This window comes from Odocoileus virginianus, chromosome 21 (assembly GCF_023699985.2).
Source record: "Odocoileus virginianus isolate 20LAN1187 ecotype Illinois chromosome 21, Ovbor_1.2, whole genome shotgun sequence".
In the NCBI taxonomy this organism is placed as follows: Eukaryota; Metazoa; Chordata; class Mammalia; order Artiodactyla; family Cervidae; genus Odocoileus; species Odocoileus virginianus.
Genome location: NC_069694.1, coordinates 28,091,689 through 28,112,316, shown reverse-complemented (window position 1 = coordinate 28,112,316; position 20,628 = coordinate 28,091,689). Strand labels below are relative to the sequence as shown.

The 20,628-nt window shown below is 39.5% G+C and overlaps 1 protein-coding gene across 4 annotated transcripts in view; it reads right to left on the bottom strand.

Annotated features, from left to right (window-relative positions):
* Nucleotides 1-20,628, bottom strand: part of HERC3 (HECT and RLD domain containing E3 ubiquitin protein ligase 3) — a 144,749-nt gene that overhangs the window by 50,961 nt on the left and 73,160 nt on the right. For 3 of the 4 annotated variants that reach the window (XR_002309035.2, XM_020869001.2, XM_020869002.2), the window contains exons 11-16: nucleotides 16,126-16,250; nucleotides 14,538-14,597; nucleotides 8,955-9,066; nucleotides 8,360-8,549; nucleotides 6,403-6,566; nucleotides 6,158-6,271 (exon numbers count right to left, since the gene is read on the bottom strand). Coding sequence is in view for 3 of the 4 variants with exons in the window: in XM_020869001.2 (XP_020724660.1) it covers nucleotides 6,158-6,271; nucleotides 6,403-6,566; nucleotides 8,360-8,549; nucleotides 8,955-9,066; nucleotides 14,538-14,597; nucleotides 16,126-16,250 (765 nt within the window). In the remaining variant the exon portion in view is untranslated. Of the gene's footprint in view, nucleotides 1-6,157; nucleotides 6,272-6,402; nucleotides 6,567-7,768; nucleotides 7,899-8,359; nucleotides 8,550-8,954; nucleotides 9,067-14,537; nucleotides 14,598-16,125; nucleotides 16,251-20,628 lie in introns of those variants that run through there. The other variant, XM_070452128.1, reaches the window with a different exon arrangement.

Here is a 20,628-nt window from a genome sequence, read left to right as displayed (position 1 = left end):
ACGGCCCCGGACAACACGTACAGCCAATGTCACGGAGACTCCAGTCTTTATTTTTGAAGCATTTTCTTTGTATCACTGACTTTCTTGCTTGCGCTGCCCCATGGGAGCCCACAGTAACACTCATTCTGTGCTCTGTTTATTTCGTTTCCAAGTGTAGATGATGGCAGTTTATTAACTGAAATAAATAAGCCACTACCATCTCTTCTTTAAAATAAACAAGTCAGTCACTTTAGAATGTTTCTTCTGTACACCACAGTCCTTTGCACACACGTGTTGTGTCCCTTTGTAACTGCTTTTTCACTACACTAAGCCTGTCAGAGAGGCAGCCACCATATCCCGTAGGTGTCGCCATTCCCAGCGACTAGCAGGCAAGTGATACACATCAGGTGCCCAAGACTGCTAACTGAAAAACAGCTATGAGGGCTTATGACCAGGCTTCTCTGGTAGCTCAGCTGGTAAAGAATCTGCCTGCAATTCAGGAGATCTAGATTCGATCCCTGGGTTGGGAAGATCACCTGGAGGAGGGCATGGCAACCCACTCCAGTGTTCTTGCCTGGAGAATCGCCATGGACAGAGGAGCCTGCGGGCTGCAGTCTATGGGGTTGCACAGAGCTGACATGACTAAGCGACTAACACTTCACTTCAGGACTTGTGACACGCCAGGCACTAGGTAGTTGGCAAAGTAAGGCCTTTCCATGTTTTTTCCCATTTAATTCTCATAATACTGTTAGAATTCACATTTCTAAATGAGGATGCTAGGGTTACAGAAATTAAGGGACTTGTGTAAGGTCACACAGATAGTAGGCCTGAGCTGAGACTGAAACCAGTTCCTTTTGACTACAGCAAAGCACGTGCTCTGAACTGTAAACTATACTGCCTTGGCTACTACACCAAGCTAAAAAATTTAACACATAAAAACTCTTGCAGCGTGAGATGTACACACAGACATACAAACATGTACACACACACGGTGAAACATTATTCAGTCATAAAAAAAGAAGGCAATCCTGCCATTTACAAAAATATGGGTGAAACTAAAGGACATTATGCTAACTAAAATAAGCCAGACAGAGAAAGATAAATACTGTATGGTATCATTTATATGTGTTATCTAAAAAAAAAAAGAAAAACACACATCCAATCTCATAGACGTAGAAGAATAATGATGGTTGCTAGAGGATGGGGGGAGAGAGGTGGGTGGGGGAGGAGATGGGGAAATGTAGATCAAAGGGTACAATCATTTCAGTTACAAGTAAGTTCTAAGGAACTAAAGTAAGGCATAGTGACTACAGTTACACAGTATTATATACTGGAAACCTGATGAGAATAATCTTAAGCATTCTTAAGACACACAGGAAACAAGTTAATCTGTGAGGTAATGGATATGAAAATTAACTTGATCTCTGTAATCATTTCACAATGTATATGTGCATCAAATCATCACATTGCACACTTCAAATATTTACAATTTTGTTTGTTAATTATACCTCAATAACGCTGGAGAAAATCCACTTATTTTTCATTACTATCATTTAAAAATGTTTAAGCTCATAAATAAGCCTATGAATATATGGTCAATCAAAAGGAGGCAAGATCACACAATGGGGAAAGGACAATCTCTTCAATAAATGGTGTTGAGAAAACTGGATAGGCACGTACAAATGAACAAAATGATCACTATCTTAGTTACTTACTATACATAAAAATTAGCTGAAAATGGATCAAAGTCTAGAATGTAAGATCTGAAATCATAAACTCAGTTGAAAACATAGGTAGTGAGCAACTTGACATCAGTCTTGGCAGTGATGTTTTGGATCTGACTTCAAAAATCAAAGACAAAAAAAGCAAAAATAAATAAGGGAATCAGATCAAACTAAAAAGCTTCTGTACATCAAAGGAAACCATCAACAATGTGAAAAGGCAGCCTACAAAATGGGAGAGGTATTGGCAAACAATATTTCTGATAAGGTGTCAACGAAATATACAAAGAATTCATACAACTCATAAAAAAAAAACAAACAATTAAACAATGGGCAGAGAACCTTAACATTTTTCCAGAATCAACACACAGATGGCCAACAGGCACATGCAAAGATGCTCAACCTCATTAATCATCAGGAAAATGCAGATCAAAACCATACTGAGATATCACCTCACATCTGTCCAAATTACTCTGAACAAAAAATACTATTTTGGGCAAGGATACAGAGAAATGAGAGCTTCCCTGGTGGGTCAGACAGTAAAGCGTCTGCCTACAATGCGGGAAACCCAGGTTCAATCCCTGGGTCGGGAAGATCTCCTGGAGAAGGAAATGGCAACCCACTCCAGTATTCTTGCCTGGAAAATCCCATGGAAGGAGGAATCTGGTAGGCTACAGTTCATGGGGTCACAAAGAGTCAGATACGACTGAGCAACTTCACTTTCACAGAGAAATGAGACTCCTTATGCATTGCTGGCAGGAATTTAAACTGGTACAGCCACTATGGGAAATTGTATGAAGGTTCCTCAAAAAACTGAAAATAGAATTACCATATGATCCAGCTGTTCTACTTCTGGATATTTATCCAAAGAATACAAAAAACACTAATTCAAAAAGGTACAGCTACCCCCATAGTCAGAGCAGCCTTATTTACATTAGCCAAGATATGCAAACAACCTAAGTGTCCACAGATATATTCGTGGAGAAGGAAGATGAGACATACACAGTATTACTCATGTAATGAGTATATGACGGTAGGGGGCCTTTCTAGAACAGACCCCCCCTAGCATCCTCTGTTTCAGCTCCTTTCTGAAGTACCTAGGTAACGGCACCTGGAGCACATTTCCTGAGCTGTGCAGCAGACACTAAACTCCCCACCAAATGCAAGAAACTACTCCCTGATGACCATGACCACACAGCCCCCAGACGTCCTGGAGCCTGAGGACTGACAATGACACTGCCCTCTTACCTCACCATCAGCCAGATGTGTGCATGGGCTGACTACACACCCTGCAACCCCCTTCCCTCCTGTGGCCACTACAATGCTTTCCTGAAGCCCGCTGGGGAGCTCAGGTGTTTTGAACACTAGCTGCCCTGGGCTCCTTGCCTGGCACTCTGCAATAAATGCTATATTTTCCTTCCCACAACCTGGTGTCAGAAACTGGCTTTACTGAGTGCACTAACAGTACCACTCAGACAAAAAGAATGGAACCTTGCCATTTCCAACAACTTGGATGGACCCTGAAGTGAGTCAGACGAAGACAGGCGCTATACAATTTCACTTATATTTGGAAGTGAATATATTCCAAGATTTGCCTGGAATCTATAAACAAGCACAACCACAACAAACTCATAGATAAGAGACAGGTTAGGTGACTGCCAGAGGGAAGAAGGGATGGAGGGTGGGCAAAATGGGTGAAGAGGGTCAAAGGTACAGACGTTCAGTCATAAAACAAATAGGTCACAGTAATATAATGCACAGCATGGTGACTACAGATAGTAAAACAATACTGCATATTTTAGTTGCTAAAGTTGCTAAGAGAGAAATTCTTAAAAGTTATCTAAGAAAAAAATTTGCAACTATGTGTGGTAACAGACAGTAATTAGACTTACAGTGACAATTTCAGTGTGTATAAATATCAAGTCATTATGGTATACACTTGAAATAATATAATGTGACCTGTCAATTATACTTCAAAAAAAATTTTAAAAACATAAATACATGAAAGAGCTTTAGCATTTTAGGTTAAAATCCAAGATATCAAGAAATTTAAACTTTAATTTCTAGTAGTATTATATAACAGAAAAAATTCCACAGAAATCACAAAAGGTCAAGTTATTTTACCCAATTTTGTATTTTTCTGTAATAACCTTAATTATTGAAGAGGAGATGAGCAGCTGGTATTTAAAGCTTTATTTGTTTATCAAATATTAAGAGAAAGGAACAATAAAAAAAAGTTATAAAAGTTGCTCACTTAAGTACTCCATTCAGAGACCACAGTCATGATAACCTATATTTTTAACACCAACAACTTCTTTTTTAGGGTCAAAGTAAATTAGAGTCCATTAGAATTCAGTAGCAAGTCACAGAAAGAGTAGATTAGAAGTCAGAAAAACTGGCTTTTAAGCTGAGTTGGTGGAAAAACTGTTTAGCTTCTCTGAGACTCCAATTTCTCACCTAGAAACAAAGCAGCTTGCTAAATAATTCATAAGACTTACTTCAGCTCTTAACATTTTATGAGTCAATGAATATTTATTCATGAATTCATAAAACAGAAGTCTGTCTTCTCACAACTTCTAAATTAGCAGATGAAAATAGAGTTCATTGCTATCTTCCATGTTAAATTTCCTATGTAAAGCCATTTAGAAGATTTATCCACTTTTTTGAAAAGTATTTTGGTTTTTTAGGGTAATCAAAGCCCTTATTAAAAAACTCAATAGTCTCCAGCATGGACCATCTGGTATTTGACAAGAAAAAAATCTTCCTTAAAGAAACCTATTTAAATGACTTGCTTTTGGAAACCACTACTGACCTCCAAAGGACTTCCCTGGTAGTTCAGTGGTAAGAATCCACCTGCCAATGTAGGAGACTCAGATTCAATCACTGGGTAATGGAAGATCCCCCCGAGAAGGAAATGCAACCCACTCCAGTATTTTTGCCTGGGAAATCCCACGGACAGAGGAGCGTAGTGGGCTACAGTCCACGGTGTCAAAAAGAGTTGGACACAACTTAGTGACTAAACAACTGACCTCCAAACTCCCTGCAGGGTACAGGAAAACACTGCCTAAATGTCAGTGATGAAACTGTTAAATTGGCAAGGACTCATCTCAAATGTGTCTGCTCTGCATGGCTTCACTAAATAACCATATTATCACTCTGTTTTCTGACATCACTCAAATTTACACATAATCCACAGATCCTAAAAAGCCTTGCATATATTCCAAGCCAGTTTACAAACTGTAGAGCCAACTCAAGGGTGGCAGGCAAACCCACATATGTAATATAAGTGAGAACTAGGTCAGGGATATGTGACATTTTCACACACATAATCCCAAACAAGGCATCCTGTAGGGTTCAGGCAGCTGACATAAGTGACTCAAGCTGACTAGCCATTAGATGAAGATAACAGCAAATGATCCTTCCCTCAATGTCAAAATCAAACTGCAGTGGGGACTCTGGCATGTATAAGCCACGTCTAAAGAGCCCCTGCTGATCTCCAGCCAGCTGGCACCATCTGGGAGACAGGTCATGCCGCCAGGTCTTCCCAGTCTCAAGAAAGGCCAGAAATTCATTTTATGTTCCTTGACTTTTTAAAATTGTGGTAAAAGACACAAAGTTCACCATCTTTGCCGTGTCAGATTCATTAGTCTCAAATACATTTCCATTACTGTGCAATGAATCTCCAGAATTTTTTCATCCTGCAAAACTGAAAGTCCTAGAGATTATTATACTAAGTAAGCCACACAGAAAAAGACAAATATCATGTGATTTCACTTACATGTGGAATCTAAAAATTGATACAAATGAACATATTTATAACACACACTCACAGACTTAGAAAACAAATTCACGGTTACCAAAGGGGCATGGTGGGGGAAGGATAAATTAGGAGTTTGAGATTAACATGTACACCCCACTATATACAAAACAGACAACAAGGACCTACTGTAATAGCACAGGGAACTATACTCAATATTTTGCTCTATAAGGGAAAAGAATCTGAAAAGGAACATAAAGTTATAGATAAGAAAGATGAATCACTTTGCTGTGTACCTGAAACTAATACAATATTGTAAATCAACTATACTTCATTTTTTTTTTAAGTCTAAACCCATTAAAAAAAAAAACTCTCCAATTTCTCACTAGACCCTGGCAACCACTTTTCTACTTTATGTTTCTATAAGTTTAACTACTTTAGATACCTTGATTTTTTTTAATGTTGGCAACTAATTAAAATTATGCCATTTGGGTGACTACCCATTTGTGACTGCTTATGAGGACTTATGATTACTCAAAGTACTTCAGTGTTTTAAGAATGCAAAAGCCAATCAATAAAGCACAGGTGTGACATTAACATCTAAGTCAAGGACAAATTATAGAGCTCATTTTTTTTTTTTTTGTCCTTGTGCTCTGAGAAAAGATTATAGCTTTAAGATATGCTTCACATGAATTCTTACCATGCCTGCTTGATGCAAGAACCACATGAGGTAGTCTTCCTGAATGTCCACTAGACTGGAAATCTCAGGAATGTAAAATGTATCATATTCCACATGTTTCACTTTAAGATTCACCTGATGAAGAACAAAACAAGGACAGCTAAGACCCAGATGCCTGGAAAATGGCTTCCCACTGAACTGCGGGTAGATCATTTTATCCTACTATCTTTCCACCCCTCTCCCCTCTGGGTCTTCTCTATGCTTACCTTGTATAACTTCTCCAAGAGCTTGAGAGCTGCTGTGATATAATTGTTAAACAGTACAGGGATTAAGAATGTCTTTCTTCCTCTCAGCAGATAAACAACTGCACCTTTATAGAGGTTTACCAGTTTCGTGAAGTATTTTGGGCATACCTGAGACCACCAGTTATCTTTAGAAAAGAAAAAAAAAAGATATATTTCAACATGTGATCTTCATCAAGTATTTATGTCTTCTGTCTACTAACTAAAAACTGCTCCAGCTAGAAGATAAGCATTAGTCTAAAACAGTTTCCCAAAACTGACTTTAAAAAGAATCCATTAAGGCATTTCTGGAGAGAGGGGTGGCTGCAGGAGAACCCTGGAGTTTTTTTATAAAGCTTCATGTGATTGTTTCCCTCAAAGACTCAACCAGAAGGCTAATCTAAAATTTCAGTCTCAAGGACACATGTGGTCAAGATGCTCAGGCATATACTTTGGGCAGGAGCATCCACATATCCTAGTCCTTTCAGCCCCCTTCTCAGCCACCACGTAAGTCCTGTACCAGGGATGCAGAGGACCACACACCCCAGATGCAGCAACAATATGGCAACCGGTCCTTCCTTTCAACAGGCATCATTAGTTGAAAAACTACATATTTCTGTTTCTTAACAGACAATACTTTCTCATGACCAGACAAGAAGACTATACCACTGGTTTTTACTTTGTCAGAAACAAACTCAGTCACACTGACATACTTATAGGATGAAGTAATATAATGTCCAAGATTTTTCAAGTGTATTCCAAAAAAGATTACAAGGTAGTGGTAGGGAGAATGAAGAAAACTAAAAGGGCAAAATATTGATCATCGTGAATTTGTGTGATGTGGTTACTTGCAGTGTTCTCTCTTCTTTGAAGTATTCTTTTCAATTTCTATGATTAGAATTTAAAAACAAATTAAGTGTAAAACTGAACTATCCTGTTCTTTTTGTGCTATTCTCTCTGGGAAAATTAAAATAATAAAAATAAAAAAATAATTTAAAAAAAAACTTAAAAGTCAGGTAATATTCCTTCAGAGACTGCCATCTCTATCTTACAGTCTACTAGAATACCTGAGAAAATACACCCCAAAGAGCTTGTGAGCTTAAAAAAAAAATTAAGGACTAACACATTCATGATTATTTCTGTGTTTATATCTTCTGCAAAGATGGGAGCAATACGGAAAAGACAGTATTCCATCCTGAGCGATACAGGTCTCTACTCGTGGGGAGACCACACTCAAGTAACAGCCTAGTGCACATGGAACACGGAAGTGACTTAGCTGCAGTGAACACCTAAAAAAAATTACCAGGAAAAAAAAATAAATGAAAAGAAAAAGCCAGGTGACAGATTTTCTGCATTTGATTAATAAAAACATCTCAGGCGCTACTCCCATGAGAGACACTCTCCAATTCACTGAGGAACGGAAGGTTCTTATCTCAGCAAAGTGTCCGTAGCCTGCAAAAATCAGTGTGGACTCAACTGTCCTAAAAAAGAAAAACAAAACAAACATTTGGTAAGTCTCCACTAGGTCATTTTCTTCCTCTCCTTTTCTGGAGACCTGTGTATCACACCACAACGTTCATTTCACTCCCACCCCCTAAATTAATTATAAGAGAAAGAACAACAGATGGACACTAACGCGTGAGACACTATTAACCACTAGCAAGCATAGGAGGAAAAAAAATAAAGTCAAATAATCTAACTTTGTGAATATTTAAAAATCAAGATAAGTCTGGCATAAACTGTTTCAAATAACCTAAATAAGGGTTCAATTTGTTTAAACTGAAAATATGGCTTGAAATTAGAAATTAACAGCAAAGAAAGAAAAGTTTAAGTGTTAAGCATATTAAATGATAACAAATCTTGGATCTCAATCCAACAAGAGCCAATGGTCACACCAATAAAATATAAAGCAGAAGCTTCCGGTACTGTGCAGCAAATTCACCTAAGACTTTGCTGGGGTTTGTATCCAGCCGCAAAATGGCCATAGCCAGGGGGATAGTCAACGTTATATAATACTTGGAATCCTGGAGCAGGGGAAACTCTGGGAGTATTAAGTAGATTCTCATCGCTTCAACATCTGGTGGTGAACTCGATAACTGAGGAATCAGGCAACTTTCAAAGCTATTTAAGATCTGTACGAGAGAAAAAAGTAATGAGAAACTCAATCTCGTTACCTGATCTCTAAACTCATAAATTATCTGACAGACTCTCAACTCTTATTCACTCAGTATGCGCTCAAGGCCATCTATGAGCCAGGTACCAGTCTGGACAATCAGGATACATCAGTGAAAAGAAAAGCCAAAGGTCCCTGCCCTTGCCAATCTTATACTCTGGGGGGTGGGGATTTCCTTAGAAAAATTTAAGCTAAATAGAAAAGTTAAAGTTAGGACAAATTCCTAATGTGAGTATTTTACAGAGTTAACATTTATACAAGACTTTTGCCTTTTCATCTTACTCTTTTTTTTCCTCTTGAGAGTTGACTTATTTCAATGCAAAAATGAATTTTAAGCATGTACTTTATAGAAGTAAAAAAATACCTGTTCTAGAATCATGGAGTGCTGAGAGTTCATCAACTTCTCAAATAACACTCTAGTTGAGTTCAGATCAATTCCAGGGATTTTGGGACTTGTTTTAAAATGCTCATCAATTCTAAACAAAAAGAAAAAAAAACCATGTAATAAAAGAAAAACAAAGCTAAGACTCTGATAGGGATGAATTATAAAGAGGTCAACATATAGTTTGCACATACTGATCCAATTTAAATTTCACCTGGCAGACAAGATGCACGAAAACACTGACTTTGGGGAAACCCAACAGAATAAATCTCTCTAAATCCCTTTTTCAAGATGATCTTACAATTTAAGTCATTAAAGTATTAGGATCATCATCTAACTGTGAGACTCTCTTGCAATTTATAGGCAGAATGTTATTTTTCTGATTAACTCTTGTATTTTTGCCTCTTTCTGTCATTGTGGTACATTGAACCAAAGGCAGATGCTGTGCCTAGGTACAAAAAACATCCCTTGTGCAATGTGGCCCAGTCATCAACAAATACCAAGTTTAAAGCAAGTTGTTTTTTTTTTTTTTTAATATCGGATCTATAATAAACGCAAAGTTAGTGTATTACTCAGTTAACATAAGGGATACAATTACTTTCACTCCAGGACTAATTTTATCCTGAATATTCCTTGGACTGATGCTGAAGCTCCAATATTTTGGCCACCTGATGAGAAGAGCCAACTCATCGGGAAAGACCCTGATACTGGGAAAGATTGACGGAGGGAGGAGAAGCAGACGACAGAGGACAAGATGGTTGGATGGCATCACCAATTCAATGGACATGAGTGTGAGCAAGTTCTGGGAGATGGTGAAGAACAGGGCAGCCTGGCATGCTGCAGGCCATGGGGTCGCAAAAAGTCAAACATGATTGAACAACAACTGTCTTTAACTTCCTAACAACGAATCATTTTTCTGTTTTAAACAAACTCTCAGCCTTTTAGAGACTTAAAGAATGTCTCTTAAATTTCCACTCTTAAACATACCACATCTACTAATTACAAAAGAATTATTTGCAAAACAGACTTCTGCTTATGTGTAACAAACATATTCAGATAGCTTTAATATCATCTGATGGCAATATTACAATTTATAAAAATGTAAGCAGAGTTCCTAATATGAAGAAAATTTAATTATATAATTATATGTATTGGAACCTAAATGATCAATCAAGAGGAGTTACTTGGGATTTCTCTGTTTGTTGAATCTTTTGCACTGTTGTTCTAAAAATAAATTTGCCCAAAACATAGAAATTGTTTCTGCTATCCCATATGCAGTCTTCCATATGCTTAGAAGTATCTTCTGCTATGCTGCTAAGAAAAATCAAAAGACTTTATCTACACGTATTTATGCTTTGTTAAACTGGTCTTAGGGAATTTCCAGGTGGCTCAGTGGTAAACAATCTACCCGCCAATTCAGGAGACATAGGAGATGTGGGTTCGATCCCTGGGTGGGAAAGATCCCCTGGAGAAGGAAATGGCAACCCACTCCAGTATTCTTGCCTGGAAAATCTCCTGGACAGAGGAGCCTGGCAGGCTATAGTCCATAGAGTCACAAAGAGTCAGACATGATACCACTGAGAAACTAACAAATTAAGGCTGGATAATCTAACAAGAGCCATTCCCAACTTTCATAAAAATTGTCCTTCTAGAATAAGGTCTCTCAATCTTCGGATTGCTGACTTTTGGGGTTGTAAGATAATTCTTTGTTGGGTGGGTGGGATTGTGAGATGCTTAGCAGCACCGCTGGCCTTTGCCCACCAGATTCCAGTAGTATACTCTCCACCAGATTCCAGTAGTATACTCTCCACCACAGTAACAACCAAAACATGTCAAGAGACAATGCTGAATGTCCCCTGGGAAACAAAGCAGCCTGGTTGAGAATCACTGGTCTAAAAGACCAACATCAACACAAAATTTTTTCCCTGGAGGAAAAGGCTAAGTATTGATTCTGAAATTAGTTGGATGAGCTCATTTCAGTTGCCCTAATGATACAAATGACTTTGCAATCTTTAACTGTAACTAAACAGAGTTCCTGAAGCAACCTGGTACAACCCAGTTAGGGACAGAATTGGGGGTGGGGTGGGGGGGTGTGCAACTGACACACAGAACTGAAGTCTGAGTCTTCATGGGATTTCATTAGCCTTGCCATGGACAGAAAAAGGATGGTGAGAAGGTCAGGACTTGGGATCACCAAAGATCAAAACCCATGACAAGTCCCTTCTGTGGCCACAATATCTGCAGACGGGATAAGGCCTAGCAAGAAAACACTATTTACAACCTGGGAGTTTAAGCCACATGCAATTTTCTGGTGGGCTGGGCTGGCCCTGAGTCCAAGGAGTCCCTGGAGCCTTCTTGGAACCTTCCCTAAATTCATTCTTTCTGAGAAAAGAAAAAACCATGGGAAAGAAGTCAAAGAAACAAGGAGATTATTTAAAGAAATAAGAATTTAAGAACAGAATTGTCTGCTTCCAGTTCAAGATGGCAGAGTAGAAGGACGTGCACTCATCTCCTGCGAGATCACCAAAATTTCAACTAGCTGTTGAACAACCATCAACAGGAGGATGCTGGAACTCACCAAAAAAAAGATATCCCATGTCCAAAGACAAAGAAGCTGCCACAGCAAGATGGTAGGTGGGGATGCAATCATGATAAAATCAAATTTCATACCTGCCAGGTGGTGACCCACAGACTGGAGAACAACAATAAAAAGAAAGTCTCACACTATTGTAAAGGTTCTGAACCCCATGTTAGGCTTCCCAGACTGGAGATCTGACAAAGGGACTAGGAATCCCCATGGAATATGGCCTTGAGGGCCAGTAGGATTTGATTATAGGCCTTCCAGGGGACTGAGGGAAACAGACTCTGGTCTTAGAGGGCACAAACAAAACTTGTGCCCTCCATGACCCAGAGGAGAGGAGCAGTGACTCCACCGGAGACTGAACCAAAACCACCTGCTAGTGGTGGAGGGCCTCCTGTGGAGGCGTGGGTCAGCAGGGGCTCACCACAGGGACAAGAGCACTGGAAGGTCCCCCTTGGTGTAAATCCTCATGGAGTTCACCATTAACCCTACCATATAGCCCTTACACTCCGGAATAAGTTGCCTCAGGCCAAAAAACTACAAGGATGGGACTGCAACCCTACTCATCAGCAGATAATTGGATTAAATCTTTACTGAGCAAGGTCCTGACCACCAGAGCAAGACCCAGTTTTTCCCACCACAAGCCCCTACCATCAAGAAGCTTACATAAGCCTCTTAGCCTCATCCATCAGAGGGCAGACAGAAGCAGCACAGTCTCACAGCAGCTAAAACAAAAACCACGTCACAGAAAGCTAATCACCATGAGAGAGCAGAAAGTTACATCCCAGATGAAGGTACAAAGTAAAATCTCAGAAAAACAACTAAATGAAGTGGAGATAGACAATCTTACAGAAAAAGAATTCAGAATTACGATAGTGAATGTGATCCAGGATCTTGGGAAAAGAATGGAGGCAAAGATTGAGAAGATGTAAGAAATGTTTACCAAAGACCTACAAGAACTAAAGAACAAAGAAAGAGAGATGAATAATACACTAGAAGGAATCAGCAGCAGAATAATGAAGCAGAATAATAAATGACCTGTAGGACAGAATGGTAGAAATCATTGCCACAGAACAGAATATAGACAAAATGAATGAAAAGAAGTGAAGACAGCCTAAGAGATATTTGGAACATTAAACACACCAACATTCGCATTATAGGAGTCCCATAAGGAGTAGAGAAAGGACCTGAGAAAATATTTGAAGAGATAATAGCTAAAAACTTCCCAAACATGGGAAAGGAAATAGTCAGCCAAGTCCAGAAAGCAGAGAGAGTCCCAGGCAGGATAAACCCAAGGAGGAGCACATCAAGACACATGGTAATCAAACTGACAAAAATTAAAGACCAGAGATAAAACATTAAAAGCAACAAAGGAAAAATGACAAGTAACATATAAGAGAACTCCCATCAGGCTATCTGCTCATTTGAAACTCTACAAGCCAGAAGGGAATGGCATGATATATTTAAAGTGATAAAAGGGAAGAACCTCAACCAAGAATACTCTACCCCATAAGACTCTCCTTCAGATTTGATAGATAAATCAAAAGCTTTCAGACAAGCAAAAGTTAAGAGAATTCAGCATCAGCAAACCAGCTTTACAACAAATGTTAAAGGAATTTCTCTAGGCAGAAAACACAAAAGAAGGAAAAGACCTACAGAAAATAAATCCAAAATAATTTTTAAAATGGTAATAGGATCATACATATCAATAATTACCTTAAATGTAAACAGATTAAAAGCACCAACTAAAAGACATACACTAGCTGAGCAGACGGAAACAAGTGCATGTATGCACTTTCAGCTACCACATCACTCTGCTTGATACCCCCTTCAAATTGTAATTATTTATATTGTTAAGTTAATCATGCTCCCATTATGGCTTGCAATTGTAATTATCTTTTATTTTTGTTTGGCTATTAATTGTGAAAACTGATAAAACATCTTTTACTATTGTGGCTATGTAACTATCACTCACTTAATACCACTGTATCATGACTGGTCAACAGAAAAATAACAGAACTCTATATCAGCAAAACTAGGATCTAATAGAAAAACCTGTAATCACTTTTTAAAATCCAGAGGCACATCAGAAACTAGCTTGAAATTTTTTGAAAACTACAAATGCTCAGGTATCGCTTTTTTGTCCAGATCTCCAGATGTTTCTAATGAGCAGTCATGTTTATAAACAACTGGACTATATGATGATCTTTTTACTTTTATGTAGTTTGTTTCACTTTTTCTATTATATATTCAGTGCTCCCATTTCATTTAGTTTATGTTCTCCAACTTCTCCATCTCTTCTCTTTTTTTTTAATGTTCTTTCTCGAGCCCTTATTAAGTATAGTAGAAGAGCTTTTGTATACATATACATATAAATACGTATATATTTTAGAAAACTTATGAATTCTTGCCTAACTAAAAAAATTTTGACATTTTGATTTGACTTGTTTGACTTAGTATGAACAGAATGTTAGATTTCTAATTAAAAAATAGATCTGCAACAAGCAAGAAAGGTCTACTGATTACCATAGGGAACTACAGTCAATATCTTTTAATAACCATGATGGAAAATAGTTTCAAAAATAATATATTTGTATCTGTATAACTGAATCATCTTGCTGTGTACCTGAAACACTGCAAAGTCAACTATACTTCAATAAAATGTTTTTTTTAGAAGGATTTAAGAATAAATATTATTAACATTTTGGAATAGCCTGAAAAATCTTACTTTTGATTACACCAACCCTTTACGAGATACTGGCTATCTCTTGGTAATCTGCTTCTCTGCCAACTAGGCACGAGTCAGCACTGCCCTTCCCATGTCCTCTCACTCAGCATCATTAGGCACTTCCATTTCTGTGCAGATCATACGCTTACCCACTGAGTTACGGCCAACCACCACCAAAGAGAGCACAAGTCTTTCTCAGCCTTTGCTAAGTAAGCACCTGCATCACATGTGGGTATTTTAAGATTAAGGCACTTACTTTTTCTCAAGAAAACTTCCATTCCAACAGGCTGCAGAAGATAATATCTGAACAACACCACTGCTCAGAAAGAAAAATGGGGAAGAAGTCTTTAATAATTATAAATAAATGGTTATTTAAGCATCAGCAATAGATTACTCCTCTATTCCAGTTTCCTTAATAGCTGCTCCTTCTTACCAAGGTAAAGCCTTGGAAAACACTGTGTCCTGTCTCAAAACGGACAAGAACTTACATTAAAGAGTATCAAAGCTACCAAAAGAAAACTCTAGGGTCTAATAATAATGACCTTGGACTTTCCTCCCACCAACCGTCTCTAAGACACTCCCCCCTCACCTCCAAACACAAACCCAAAATAAAACCAAAAAAGATAAGCTGAGCTGTTATTTACCAACACAGAAAGTATCTCTGCAAATTAATAACTGAACAAATACTTCCTTCTGTTTTGCTGCCCATCTCAGAAAGTACAAATGAGTGAAGTTTTTATTCCTATTACCTAGATTTTCGGGGGCAAAACTGCTAGTTTCTGAGGACCCACAGTGATAATAGATATTAGGAAGCTTGAACCCTCTTATTTAATAAAAGGGAAAGGGAAGGAACAAAACAAATATATACAGTTGAGGAGGGAATCACAGTAACTTCTGTTAATCATAGGATCCAGGTCAGGAAGGATCTTTGGAGATCATTGCTTATATCCTATCGCTTGTCAATAAGAAAACTGAGAACTAGTAAGGTGTCAAAGTCCCAGCCAAGGGAGTCTCAGTGCCCCTACCCCACTACCCTCCCAGTGAGTCTAGTCCCCCAGCCTGCTCCCTGCCCCTTCCAGACTGAACTCCCTGGCAGAGTCACCAAGCTTAGAGGGCTTCTGAGGACTGTCACAGACGTGCTCTAGGGCATTCCCAATGATCCCCGACTCAAAAAGCTGGTGTGTCCAAAGGGCTCAGGGAATTTGCACTCTACAATCTATATCACAAAGTAAAATGTTTTATACACATATCTGGAAACAACTATCACCTAGTACACAATCTGATTCATTCATTCCTAAGAATCAGATTCTGTTGAAAAATGGAAAAACTGAGGAAAGCCAATACAATATGTAAAAATATAAAAATTAAAAAAAAAAAAAAACTCTCTTAAGAATGAAATACACCTGCTGAAAGGACTCAAATCCTTTAACTATACTTTTTTCTCTATCTCAACTAATCATTTTGAATAGGAAAACGCTAAATTATTCTGATTAGGTAAAATAAGCTTAGATTGGAATACTTTGGAATAAGCACATGAAGAAAACTCTTGGAGTTAAACAACAATAACACTGAGCTTTCTTAGCAGAAAGGCCAACTCAAGTCTTCATCAGTTAGGATTTTTAAGGTCCAAACAAAGCAGGTTGAGGAATACACCTCGTGAGAAAATGGGGGAACAAATTACTATGTTATTTCAGGCTAAGGGCACCAGATGTGTGCCCAAAAAAATGACCCCTCAAATGCAAACCCCATTTATAGTCACAACCTCAAGATGGAAGTAGGGAAAAATCACTAAGTTGGAAATTCCAATACACTTTGAAAAAAACTGAAAACAAGCAACCACATACTTGATTGTATTTGCATTGTCGTGTTCTGAGAGCTTTTGTCTCCAAACTGCTATAGTTTCATCATTTATTAAACTGGTGTAATGTGCTTGGTTCATCGTCCTGAAGTCAACAGCAGGAGAAGAATTCTGAAGGATTAAGTATGACAGCAAAAAAAAAAAAAACAGAAATTACAGAACAGCAGGGATTTTTTTCTCATTTCCCTTTCTCCATATATTCCCCACTTCGTGTTTCACTTATGTCCAGGAGCGGGGGTGCACTACCCAGATCCTCTCTCCCTTCAGAACGGACCACTCGCCCCTCCAGCTGCCTCAGGGTAAGCTCTGGACTGCTCCCGGCTGCACTGGCCTCCAGGAACTGCCCTGGGCGCTGGCCTCACTCCCTTCCTGTCAGTGGCAGGTGAGGATGTTGGTGCCAGGCTCCAGCCCCCCTGCCTCCAGAAGGATTTCCACCTGGGAAACAGACTCTGAATCTGAGATTTCTGTTTAAAGTCTGGGGTTGGGGGCAGTTCTAGAACATTCTCAGGATGAAGGAGGCAGGATTGGGCAGAAGGGAAAGCTGAACTGCAGCTGAGTGCCTCAGCCAATCTCATGGGTGCCGTGGAGCCGGGACGGCCCTTCAGTACCCTCCCCAGAGAAACCAGACCAGGAGGACTGCTTCAGATTTCTTTCTCCCTCCGCTTTGAATCACCATAACATCAAGGTTTTCAAACTACTAATCATTTGCCTTAACTGTTCACCAAACTCCAACAATACGCATTGTAAAAAGTCTATGCAATCTATATAGTAAATAATCTATGAAAATGTAATACCTCTTAATGTCTTGCTCAAAGTATACAGCTATAAATTTATAGGAAAGATAACAAAAAAGACATATCAATAATGGCCTTTAAAACCCCAAATGCTGCACAGTGCTACATAATAAGCACTTTTCCTAAAATTGCTATTTTTCAACTTATTTTCCCCAAATCTAATTATGGTCTAGAACTAGAGAAAAATTTAAAGTGCTTTATGTCTCCTGTACTTATCACTAGAACAGAGGGGGAAAAACAATATTAAAACTTTAACCAGATGATCATAAAAACACAACTTTCAAAGTAAATATTCTTGGTTATTTTCTCAGAGGGATGAGTTAAGACAGCATTATAAGGGGAAAGGAAGTGGCCATGTAACAGACTAGAGATGTCTGCCAAAGTTCATGACCCTCTGGTTTTTGATAAATATTTTAACAAAAATGTCCACAGAAATCTGTTAAGAGAACAAAAGCCATCTTGAACTGCATAGAGAAAAGCTGAGAGACAAAATAGACACTTGAAAACACACAAACAATACTGTCTCTCCACCATGGTCTTAAAACCAGTCATTATGTAAATTTTAATTACTTCCCCCGTTCAAAGGAGCAGCTGAACACAGACACAAACACATACTTAAAATATAAACATGTTACTATTTTCTCATTCTTCACCCCAAGTCCAATAAACCACAGATGCCTTGGATGAAATACAATCTCAGAATCAAACATAAAGACCCAAGAAAAAGCACTGATTTCCCATGCCTTAGAATTACGTACAGCCTCAAAAGAAAAAATTGGTGTAGGTTAGTGTATCCAAGTTTGGCTGCACTTTGGATCACCAGAGCTTTCAAAAATCCTGATGGCCAAGTTACACTCTAAACAAGTTAAATCAGAATTTCTGGAGATACTGAGTCTTTTTAAGACTGCTAGGTCTTAGTCATTAATTATCTAGTATATTTGCATGGTGACAGATGGGAGCTAGACTCATTGTGGTGATCATTTCAAAATTATAGAAATATAAATCACTATATGTTGTGTACCAGGAACTAAAATAGTGTTGTAAGTTAATATATTTAAAAATCAAACAAAAAAGCTCATAGAAAAAGAGATCAGATTTGTGATTACCAGAATCAGGGAGTGGGGTATGTGGGACTGGCAATAGGCAGTCAGAAAGCACATACTTCAAGTTATAAGATAAATAAATACTAGGTATATAATATAAAACATGATAAATATAATTAGCACTCAATTTAGTTGCTCACTCATGTCCGACTCTTTGCAACCCCAATAATTAACACAATAATTAACAAAAGAGTCCAAAATGCAGTACTTGGGTGCAATCTCAAAAATGAAAGAATAATCGCTGTTCATTTCCAAGGCAAACCATTCAATATCACAGTAATCCAAGTCTATGCCCCAATCAGTAATGCTGAAGAAACTGAAGTTGAACGGTTCCATGAAGACCTACCAGACCTACAAGACCTACCTTCTAGAACTAACATCCAAAAAAGATGTTCTCTTCATTACAGGGGACTGGAATGCAAAAGTAGGAAGTCAAGAGATACTTGGAGTAACAGGTAGATTTGGCCTTGGAGTAAAAAATGAAGCAGGGCAAAGAATAACAGAGTTTTCCCAAGAGAACTGCACTGGTCAAACACCCTCTTCCAACAACACAAGAGAAGACTCTACACATGGACATCACCAGACGGTCAATAACAAAATCAGATTGATTATATTCTTTGCAGCCAAAGATGGAGAAGCTCTATACAGTCAGCAAAAACAAGACCAGGAGCTGACTATGGCTCAGATCATGAACTCGTTATTGCCAAATTCAGACTTAAATTGAAGAAAGTAGGGAAAACCACTAGACCAATCAGGTATGACCTAAATCAAATCCCTTATGATTATACAGTGGAAGTGACAGATTCAAGAAATTAGATCTGATAGACAAGAGTGCCTGAAGAACTATTGACTGAGGTGCGTGACATTGTACAGGAGGCAGGGATCAAGACCATACCCAAGAAAAAGAAGCGTAAAAAGGCAAAATGGTTGTCTGATGAGGCCTTACAAATAGCTGAGAAAAGAAGAGACGCGAAAGGCAGAGGAGAAAAGGAAAGATATACTTCTTTGAATGCAGAGTTCCAAAGAATAGCAAGGAGAGATAAGTCAGCCCTCCTCAGTGATCAATACAATGAAATAGAGCAAAACAACAGAATGGGAAAGATTAGAGATCTCTTCAAGAAAATCAGAGCTACCCGGAGGAGCCAAGATGGCGGAGGACTAGGACGGGGAGACCACTTTCTCCCCTACAAATTCATTGAAAGAAAACTGAACGCAGAGCAAACTTCACAAAACAACTTCTGATCGCTAGCTGAGGACATCAGGCGCCCAGAAAAGCAGCCCATTGTCTTCGAAAGGAGGTAGGACAAAATATAAAAGATAAAAAGAGAGACAAAAGAGCTAGGGACAGAGACCCGTCCCAGGAAGGGAGTCTTAATAGAGGAAGTTTCCAAACACCAGGAAACCCTCGCACTGGTGGGTCTGGGGGAAGTTTTTGAATCTCGGAGGGCAACCTAACTGGGAGGGGAAGAATAAATAAAACCCAGAGATTACGTGCCTAAAAGCAACTCCCAGCAGAAAAATACCCCAGACGCCCGCATCCGCCACCAGCAAGTGAGGGCAGAACGGAGAGGAGCGGGCGGCACTGCTTAGGGTAAGGACCGGGCCTGAGTGCCCTGAGGGCAATCGGAGGGATTTTTTGTGAGATAGCAACTTAAACTGTGGGACAGCAAGAGAGAGAAAATTAACCGGCCCAAACACACTGCCGGCCGACGCAGAACAAAGGCTCTGAGCAAGTCCGGAGAAGAGCTCGCAGGCTGCGGACCGGCCCAGCCCCGCCAGAGGCAGGAGGCAGGGGGGAGGGGAAAGGGGCAGGCTCGGCCCCAAGGACGGCATCCCCTACCACACTGCAAACAGGCCTCCAGTTTCTAACCAAAGACTTCCTGAGATTCTGGATGGTCGACATCCGCCGAGAGGGTCGCGGGGAGACACAGGGCACACGCACCTGACCGGTGCGGGCGGGGACTGGGGCTGGGGACGTGGAGGGGAGAAGGCGCACCGCACCCGGGGAGAGTGCGCCCATCAAGCTCCTGGCTGCCTGGGCTGCTCCAGCCGGGGAAGGCACAAAACGCAGGCGCAGCTGAGTCCGTGCTTTTGTGGAACACCCGAGGGCTGGAACCGCGGGCAGCGCAGGGCACGCTCCATATAGAGCAGCCGGGAGCCTGAGCAGCATAGACGGGGAAAGCAGTGCCTGTCCCTCCCCACAGCGCGACGGAACTAGCAAGTTGAACAAGAGACCACCTCCGTCCGCCTGTGTCAGGGTGGAAATTAGGCACTGAAGAGACCGGCAAACAGAAGCCAAATAAACAAAGGGAACTGCTTCAGAAGGGGCCGGGTGCAACAGATTAACACCGACTACACTGGAAGGGGCCTATAGATACCGGGAAGTGTAAGCTGGAACAAGGAGCTATCTGAAACTGAACCGAACCCACACTGACCACAACACCGCCAGAGAAATTCCTAGATATATTTTTACTTTTTTTTTTTTTAATTAAAAATTTTTTTCTTTTTTTATTTTTTCTCTTTTATTTTCCTTTAAAATTCCCTATTACTCCCCCATTACTTCTTAACTTTCATTTTCATAGATTTTTACAA